The sequence below is a fragment of the Coturnix japonica genome, chromosome W, assembly GCF_054131305.1.
Source record: "Coturnix japonica strain WE chromosome W, WE-NBRP24, whole genome shotgun sequence".
Taxonomy (NCBI): domain Eukaryota; kingdom Metazoa; phylum Chordata; class Aves; order Galliformes; family Phasianidae; genus Coturnix; species Coturnix japonica.
This window is the reverse complement of record NC_140701.1, coordinates 19,844,189-19,853,689: the sequence shown is the minus strand read 5'-3', so window position 1 is coordinate 19,853,689 and position 9,501 is coordinate 19,844,189. Positions and strand designations below refer to the sequence as shown.

The 9,501-nt window shown below is 49.0% G+C and overlaps 2 protein-coding genes across 2 annotated transcripts; both read right to left on the bottom strand.

Annotated features, from left to right (window-relative positions):
- Window positions 1-1,421: 1,421 nt before the first annotated feature.
- Window positions 1,422-3,129, bottom strand: LOC146754575 (uncharacterized). Its single transcript, XM_085527800.1, has one exon. The coding sequence runs from the start codon at window positions 3,093-3,095 to the stop codon at window positions 1,422-1,424; it is 1,674 nt and encodes a 557-aa protein (XP_085383926.1). The 5' UTR covers window positions 3,096-3,129.
- Window positions 3,130-6,254: 3,125 nt separating this feature from the next.
- On the bottom strand, window positions 6,255-8,020 carry LOC146754574 (uncharacterized). Its single transcript, XM_085527799.1, has 3 exons — window positions 7,805-8,020; window positions 7,484-7,673; window positions 6,255-7,398 (listed from the first exon to the last, which is right to left on the bottom strand). Exons 1-3 carry the CDS (start codon window positions 8,018-8,020, stop codon window positions 6,290-6,292), a joined length of 1,515 nt encoding a protein of 504 aa, XP_085383925.1. The 3' UTR covers window positions 6,255-6,289.
- Between the last annotated feature and the right edge of the window lie 1,481 nt (window positions 8,021-9,501).

The following is a 9,501-nucleotide window of genomic DNA, read 5'->3' as shown; positions in this document are numbered from 1 at the left end:
CTGCATATTCCAGCTGGCTGGGGCTGTGCTGGAGACCCAAGAGTTCTGTTGTAATACAAGAAGAATTTTACAGAGCAGCAGCCATGGATCAAGATAAGGATTTCACAGAGCAGCAGCTGCGGAGCAGGATAAACAGCATGAGAACCAAGGACACCTCTAGGAAAAGAATGAATGGCTCGCGGATTTGAAGGTGGGTGTTAGGGTTGTTATTGCAGATGCTTTCCTCCTATTAGTGTGTGTGATTTCTGAACGCCCTTGTCTGTGTGCTATAAAAGTACAGCACTTTGGGCAATAGATGGATGCAGCTATATTTCACCGTATTGGTGTGTGGCATTTTGTCCTAGAACGCTGACCTTTTGCCTTCAGGTTCACCAACAAGTGGGGGCCCACAATGTCATGGGATTCCACTCTTGAACACCTGCGGGATCCCGAGAAACTAAGCCAGTATTTGAGTCAGGGATGGTGCAGCAGGTCTAAGGGGGTACTACTTATTTGGGGCTTGGCTTGTGCTTACAATGCTCTATAATAACACTATTCTGGAAAGAGAGAGTTTCCCAGCTGAGGTTCAAGCCAAAAAAGGGAAATCCCCAAGTCAATTCTGATCAGTCATGGGAGGCACCAGTAACAATATCAGTTGCCCCTATGGAAGGCAAGAAATGGAAATGGATGTCCTCACATCTAGAACGGAAAAAAGAAGCAGACGAGGAGGCAGAAGAAGATCCAGGTGACGGGTCTGGATCAGCACCAAGAAAGGCAAAAGGAAAAGTTAAGGGGCATGAAGAAGAGAGTGATGAGGAGGAAATCTCTATTACTGTTTGTTGACCCCTGAAGATGACTGAAATCCAAGGCACAAGAAAGAGTTTACATGGCACCAGAACGAATCTCTTGTTACCTGGTTGCTTCACTGTTGGGACAGCTGGACTGGTAGCTTGTTTCTAGATGGTAACAAATCTCATCAACTAGGAGGCATTTCTGTTACCTTTATCTTGTCAGTGTTCTCTGGAAGTTTGCAGCTTGACCAATTACTGAGATGACACCAATATGATGAGCAGTAAAATGGCGATTTATTCAAGCTAACACACATATATATACCCTATGCCCTTCGTGTACGCCCACTGGAAACGTATACATCATATATCTTGATGGCATGGGGATGGACCTATCTCGTCACAGCCCGAAAAGCGCACACTCGCCTAATACAACATTTCCCCCTCCCCATGCCAAGAAAGCCTTACCCCGTTACAACGCGAACGCTAGTCCTAATCTGAATTATATAAAGGTGTTAGCCCTTATCTAAACAAGTAATTTATAAAGGGAGATATGCAGATTGCAAAGCATGCAGAGATAAGCGATGCTATATCTAACAATATTAGTAGTTTCTAATTAATACGTTCAAGGCACCTTTGGTTATATTATAACGTTCATCCTTCTGCTCCAGGTTTCGCGTATAACTGCTGGAGCTCCATTTTCTCATTGAACACTCCTTCTATCATACCTTGTAAACAACCTTGTAGACATCTAAATATACATGGCACACATATAATTAATGCAAGAAATATAAGAAGCCCTATCACTAATGCCTTAAGTAGCTGTTTGAGCCATGTCTCAATACCTCCAAACAGACTTCCCAGCCAATCTCCAAAAGGATCATCCTGGATGCCAACCTTCTTGGTGTGTTCTTGTAACCACCCCAACTTCTTGTGCAACAACTCACTATGATCACTCAAGTTAAAACAACACATCCCTTCAAAGTCCTTACACCCATGACCTTGTGCCAGAAGTAAGAAATCAATTGCCTCTCTGTTTTGGAGCACAGCGTGTCTAATGCTCTCTACATCTATAAGCAAATCTGAGAGTAGCCGAGAGGTAACATTAGCCTGTTTAACAGTCCAACAGGCCAGTCTCTCGATTTCTTTTAAAGCGTGTGTAGCAGCCACCCCGGGAGCAGAGAAAGAAGCAAAGACTCTAGCAGTGGGTCCCCATAACCTTACGTCGTCCCCGCAGTCAGGCTCCAGAGCATGCATATCCCTTTTGGCTCGCGAATGATTAAATGCCTTATAGATCTCAAAGATACTTGGGGATAAGATGGTCAATTTCCCCAGATAGCAAGGACCTCCTACTGGGTTCTTAGGAATCCCTTGCCAAGCACGATCCCCACAAATAAGAAATATTCCTGGTGGTAAGGCTTTTGCAGTATCATTGTTCCAAAGTTCTCCCATGAACGAAAATGATCCTTTGGGGATAGGGAAAACACAACAACCTGTGTTGAATGCCATATCTTCACAGTCGACCTTTCGGACAGACCCATCCGTCCTGCTAATATTAACAATCTCACCTATTGAGACGTTTATAGGACAATCTCCAGAACTATAAGGCACCGATCCGTTAGGGTAAAACCCACAATATCCTCCATCAATATCAAAGGTCTCATCATCACGGGGATACACAAGGGTATACGGGACAGTTTGATTAGTTTTCGGGTCCCAGTAGGGGCCCTCTGGACCAAGAAGTTGCTGCCTAGTCAGAGACAACCTTTTCATTGAGCCAAAGATCATGCACCCAGGGGACAACCATTGTGAGCTATTCTTGTCCCAAGTATCATTTTGTACCATTTGCGAGCCAAGTAAATCCAGCTGCTGGGGCTCCTCGGGAAGAGTGATGTTTAACCTACAAATAGTACAAGCCATTTTCCTTCCGAGATAGTATACGGAATCATTTCCCAGCCACCTCCAAGTTCTTTCTAGTCCATTGCAGAACCGCAAACAGCCACTCTTTTTCCCAAGGTAACCCTTAAACGCAGAGTCATCCCATTCTGGGACCCCTATAAGGCATGTTTGAAAGGGTGACGTAGCTGACTGTAATGCAAGACAAAAGTCTGTTCTTCCTGTCTGATTAGCCCATGTAACCCATAAGTTCCCCGGTTGTTGAATCAAATGAATGCCCCCCAACGGCGACCAACACAGACACAAAAGGCACAACAGCATTAGCATGGTAGTTCTCGTTGGCAGCAAGGGTTGTTTCTCCGAGTTCTCAGGTTTCTTTTTCTTCGGTATCCACGAGAAAGTCCTTCTGAGCTCCTTTGGTTCGGGATTCATTGGGCGTCCGATCAGCAGGTCCTATAAGAGGATACTCAGCTCTTGTTAACTCCTTGATGATTTCTTTTTTGCCACCAATCTCTGGCTTAATTTTTCTTGATGGCACCCAACGTATAACTCCCGTATCCTTGCGTTTTATTGCTGCGTATCCCCTTCCCCAGACCAATATGGACCATCCCGACTCCCAGGACCCATTGTCCAACTTAACCTTTACTGGTGGGCCTTCCTTGATAATTTTCGGCTGCCAATGTCTCTGTATGGGGGTCCTTGAATTTTCCCCTCGCTCAAAATGATTTAATGCATATAGCGCACGGGCCAAAATTTCACCTTGCTGTGATACCGGGATTTTTCCTGAATACCCTTCCCCCTCCCCAAGCACACGAATCTTTTCCTTGAGGAGACGATTGGCCCTTTCTACGATGGCCTGACCCTGTGAGTTTCCCGGAATTCCCATAGTATGTGTGATGTTCCATCGGGCTAGCCACTCTTTGGACGAGCGTGAAACAAAACAAGGACCATTGTCTGTCTTTATGTGGCGCGGCATTCCCAAAACTGCTATGGCCGTGGCCCAGTGGTGTTGCGCTGCTGTAGAATTGGTACGGCCATGTTGGGTAGCCACAATGACAGTAGAAGATGTGTCAATCGTTACAGCGAGCCACTGCCTTGGGGCCATTCACGGTTCCATTGTGAAGTCTGTCTTCCAGACATCCAATGGGGCAAGACCACGAGGATTAACCCCTGCCCCCAATGCTGGCGCTGAATTACAGTGCAGACAGGTTTGAACGACCTCCCTCGCAACAGTAACTGGAATGGAGCAGGCCCGAGCCAACGCCTTAGCCCCTATGTGCAATGCAGAATGAAGGTCACGAGCCTCCTGCAGGGTATATATCTGACCCCCGGCCATTCGATCTGCGACTTCATTTCCGGCTGTAAAACATCCTGGGACATCAGAATGGCTACGGACATGGAGGACAGCCACTGGTGCAGTCCTGGCTACTAGAGCGTCCTCTAGCAGGGCTGCAGCCATTGTGTTTGGCTGCCCTTCTTTTCCCATCCGCAAGAGCATCCTAGCTACGAACGCAGAATCAGTAACAATGTTGCAGGGAGTCTGGGGCCAGAGGCATAGCGCCACTGCCACTGCCCTGGCTTCAAGCATTTGGACGCTTGCCATACTATCGGATATCAACTTTGATTCCCATTCACCAGCAGGACCCCGCCAAACAGCCACCCCCTGGCCTGTCGCAGACGAGGCATCAGTGAAAATCGTGGGACCATCCACGGGGATGTCCAATACCCTAATTCGCAATGATATTTGGAGAGGTCTTGCCAGATCGAAAATTGGCAGCGAGTCTGAATAGCTAAACTTGCCACTGAAGTCATACACAGCCAACGAGACCTCATCTGGCAGAGGCTGAACATTCCGAAAGGTCCCTGGCAAGTATATGACGTCCAGGTCCTTCCTGAAGGCTCTCACCGCTGTGAGGCGAGCCTTTCGGAGCAAAGATGATAACTGCTCCAACCACGGAGTGAACGCTCTTACCGGCTGGGCGGAAAACAACCAGCATAACGGACGAGGGCGAGAGCTAAGGGTATGCCCTACCACCGCAGCTGATCCCTGCTGGCATCTTGTTACTGCACCCTCAAGTGGCCGCTCTGAATCCCACCTCGCAAGCGCATTGGTGGAGCATGCAGATAGTATCTCTCGCCAGGCCAACTCCATCTCTGGAGTCCACTGCCTCTCCTCTTGTGGGTTCGACCCCTTCAACTGGTCATAAAAAGGTTTCATAAGACGTGGAGGGATACCGACAGCATTTCTCACCCATTGCATCGCCCCCACTAGTTTTTGCACGTCCCACAAGGTTGTAATGTGAGGCTTTACTTCCAACCCCTCCGGGATCACCGTTGCAGACCCAAACTTATAACCCAGAAACTCAATTCCCGGTTCTCTCTGGATTTTTTCTTGGGAGATAACAAACCCGACAGTTGTAAGCGCGCAGACCACTTGATCCTCCAGAGTCTGCAACCGAGAGTCACATGGTGCAGCAAGCAGCAAATCATCCATATAGTGGGCAATTTGGCAGTCCGGCAATGATCGTCTCACCGGCTCTACAATTTTTCCCACTACAATCTGACAAATCGTAGGTGAACAGACCATACCCTGAGGGAGAATTTTCCACTGGTATCTCTGGGCGGGCCCCTTATTATTCACAACTGGGACCGTAAACGCGAAAGCTTCCCTATCATGTTCAGCCAACGGGATAGAAAAGAAGCAATCTTTGAGGTCAATGACCATCAAAGGCCACCCCTCTGGAATAGCTGATAGTAAAGGTCCCCCCTGCTGGACAGGACCAAAGGGAACAAGTTGTACATTGACTGCTCGGAGATCATGTAGTAACCGAAATGACCCCTAGGACTTTCTGATCACAAAAACAGGTGTATTCCAATTACTGAGAGATGGTTCTACATGGCCTGCCTTAAGTTCTCATGAGACAAGCTGTATAAGCGCTGTTAATTTATCAGCAGGAAGGGGCCACTGATCCACCCAAACGGGAGAAGCATCCCGTTTCCAACGTAGCGGAATCGCATGTTGCAGCGCTAAATGGTGGACAGTGGCCCTTTCTATAAATTTGTCAACTGCACCCCCAACTGAAGGAGAACATCTCTACCCAGAATGGAACCACTAATTGGGGCTATAGTGGGGGTTGTAAAGACAGTCCTCTCGATGGAGCCATCCCTCCCTATAAGCGAGAGCTTTACCCCTGCATCAGCCATACAGGTGGACACCTCACCCCCCACCCCCGTGAGAACTCTCCACGTAAAGGTCTTCGGCCACTCCTGTGGCCAATCGTCTGTCGCAATGACAGTAATATCCGCACCGGAGTCCAATAAAGCCATAAAAAACACCATTCTAGGTCCCGATACTGGGGTCTCAGGATCAAATGTCATCATGACCTTAACCAATGGGCACTTGCCTAGGTCCATAGCTAATGCCACGGTGGGAGTTGTGCTCGTAGTCTGGTTTAAGGAAGTGGGAAGGAGCCCCGGGCCATTGGCGCCCTCCCGTTCCCATTTCCCTGCATCGTGATTTTAAGTTTTCGGCACTGACACGCGGCATGTCCAGCCCCACCACACCACTGACACTTCTTGTCCGGTCCCTGCGATTCCTTCTGATTAAACCTCTTAGGGCATTGGGCTTAAAGGTGACCAAGCTGTCCACACTTAAAGCACGGGCCCTTATCCTTATTTTCCCCAACTCGAGAGGCTGCCATTACTGCAGCAGCCATCCCCTGCATGGCAGTTACAAAGCCCTCATTAGTCAATGGTGCATTTTTCTGATGATCTAGCACATACTTGATGATCTCTCCTGGAGTGTTCAAAGTCCCAGGTGCCGCCCTTATAATCTGTTGAATGTCTGGCAGCGATTTTTGTTTAAGACAATCTATCACGACTAAAGATTGGACCCCCTTTGGGAGGTCAGACCCCTCCACCGCACGGATCAAGCGATTCGCAAAATCAGAGAATGGCTCGGAGGGCTCCTGTTTGATGTCTGTCCATGGGAGCACAGGCTCTGCAACCTTAGCCACCATCCGCAGAGCCTGAAGGGCTGCGGTCGTGAGCGCTGCCAACTCCCCTGCTCTAAGCGCATTCGCCTGGCCCTCCGGGGACCCCACCATGCCATCTGCTAACCCCTGAAGACGCGCAAGAGTCATCTTGTCTTTTCGACCCTGGCCATTAGCTGGATGGTTATTATCGCGGGTCGCAGTGGCTACCACAACCTGAAGCAGCCTATTCCACTCGTCATACCATAAGGTATATTGTACAGGCTCAAGGATGACACGCATAAGGCTGACCACATCATAAGGCAGAAGACTAGAGGCCATGAGAGCCTCAACTGCCGACATAGTCACTGGAGAACGCAAGCCTTTCTTTTTGACCAAATCCGCAAGGCGAGTGACCGCCTTAGAGTTTAAAGGGGTCCAAGCTCTACCCTCTGTATTCACTGTTACTGGAAAGGCAAACGTATCCGTCACATCGGCTGCTCTGAGATCCTCCCTCACCCGAGCCCAGTCAGTGAGTGTGGGCGGGCTCCACGGGCCAGATGCCACAGGACCACACCCCTCCTGGGCGTGTCCCGGGGCCGTCTGCATCAAAGTGCTACGCCCACATCCAGTGCCCTGCTGGGCAGAGTGATCCACCCCTTCAGGGGAGTGGCTAGAACAACAGGCAGGACCAGACAGTAAACGAAGTACCACCCCCTCCCTCCCCTTGCTGGGCGGAGTGATCCGCCCCTTCAGGGGAGTGGCTAGAGCAACAGGCAGAACCTGGCAGTGAGACAATACCATCCTCCCCCACTGCCCTCTTATCAGTTGTGCAGAGAGCAACAGTACATTCCACCGAGGGTCCCCCTCCCCCTTCATCCATAAATGATTTTAATGAAGGATATAGTCTCCGTGCTGGATAGGGAGGTGGGGGCGGGGTGTACTCTGGAGCTGAGTGATCTTGTTCAACTTCCTCCTTCTTTGTTCTTGAAGGTGTTACGTCAGTTGGAGCCGAGGGGGTCGGCGCCATCTTCTCCTCCTTTGGATCTGTAGGAGAGATGAGACCCCCCCGGTTCCCCTCGCCCCCAACCCCAACAGTTCCCTAGCCCGATCCCCCACAATCTTCTCTTCCCTTGCCACCTTAAGTGCCTCCAAGACTAATCCCCAGACCTTGAACTCTGTAACTTTTCGGGTGGCCAGCACCCTTTGTGAAAGCGCCATTGTGAGCGCATACCAGTTATTGGGATCATATAAATCAGAGGGGGATGTTAACATCCCCTCCTTCTCCAGCAGCGAAAGAACTGCAGCAATCTCCTTCTTAGAAGGAACATCCTTCCTACAGTGAGTTTTACATGCATGCAGAATCACCTTAATAACGGCTTCCATGTCGCCTCTGGCCAAACGTATCCCACCTGGCCCCAACCTGGCGCTTCCCCAACCGTACCGAGGGGGTTCCGAGCTCTCCCTACCGCCTGACGAAGAGTTATGGCCAATCCTCTCGTCCCAGTCTTTCACCACTCCGCGAGTAAATAATTACCTCTCCACAGTGAGAACCTTCGCCGTTAGAATTATAGCTGCTCCACTTCCAATCACGTCCGGGGTCACCATTTGTTACCTTTATCTTGTCAGTGTTCTCTGGAAGTTTGCAGCTTGACCAATTACTGAGATGACACCAATATGATGAGCAGTAAAATGGCGATTTATTCAAGCTAACACACATATATATACCCTATGCCCTTCGTGTACGCCCACTGGAAATGTATACATCATATATCTTGATGGCATGGGGATGGACCTATCTCGTCACAGCCCGAAAAGCGCACACTCGCCTAATACAACACATTTCCAGAGACCCAACTATTGACAGAGGGATGAACAGATGTATGGATGGTGCTGCCACCATCTGGGAGCAAATGTTAGTGGCTGTGTGTGAAAAGCTTCCCTTCAAAGACATTCTGAAGCCTCTGATGAAAAAGTGGGATACAATTGAAAAAGGCATCCAGTACTTGAGGGAAATAGCTGTGGTGGAAATGTATAATCCTAATTTTGATCCTAGCTACCTTTGCCAAGAACATGATCCTGAGAAAGTGAGGACGGCATATGGCAGATACTCACCAAAACAGCACCAGAAAGGTATGCCGTTACTTTAGCAGCAATGTTTCAAAGGTACGAGGAACAAGATGGAAGACCCCTAGTTTTCAAATTGGTTCTTACAGTGCAAAACTTTGAACAGCAGTTACCTCCAACCCACGTCTCCATTTCACCCATCTCAGAAGTAACGAACAGACTGTATGAAGATGAAGAGCGAGTGTCTCAGTTCATTAATTGTTGGAGGAACCACTGCATACAGAAGTGCCACTGTCAGATCCAGAAGTAGGGAGGAAATGGACGGGGGATTCTGTACAGAATGTACAGCATATGGCTAAACACAAACATAACGTGGTAGTTGAACAGCTGGCCAATATGTCAGGCCCAAAGGATTATAGTCAGTGGGTTCCATCAGGCTGTTAGATGGTCACTATCAGCTTTACACAGGGCTCCATTTTAGGGCCACTTCTCTTTCATGTTTTTGTGGATGTCTTGCGCGCAGTAATAGAAGATGTTCTGAGCAAGTTTGCTGATGAGACCAGATGAGGAGGTGCTGTTGCCTCCACTGAGGGTGGAGAGGACTTGCAGAGAGATGTGGACAAGGCAGGGAAGTGGGTACCAGTTGGTACTAAGCACCAAGTGCATAAAGCATAGCAACAACAAGTGACTGCTTGTGCACCTGGCTAGGGGCAACCCTGGTGTCTATATTAACTCGGTCGCAGGCTAGACTGACGTCTTTCGAGTTCTGGCATTCAGGGGAGTGTGTGGGAGCCTTCACC

What these genes read in the sequence shown, in the direction of transcription:
- LOC146754575 (XM_085527800.1), bottom strand. Translation starts at nt 3,095, where the DNA reads ATGAATCCCGAACCAAAGGAGCTCAGAAGGACTTTCTCGTGGATACCG.
- LOC146754574 (XM_085527799.1), bottom strand. Translation starts at nt 8,020, where the DNA reads ATGGAAGCCGTTATTAAGGTGATTCTGCATGCATGTAAAACTCACTGT. An exon ending in GAAAAGTTACAGAGTTCAAG is followed by an intron (nt 7,674 to 7,804) that starts GTCTGGGGATTA and finishes ACAGATCCAAAG; the next exon opens with GAGGAGAAGATGGCGCCGAC. An exon ending in AGGGGGACCCTCGGTGGAAT is followed by an intron (nt 7,399 to 7,483) that starts GTACTGTTGCTC and finishes CTGTTGCTCTAG; the next exon opens with CCACTCCCCTGAAGGGGCGG.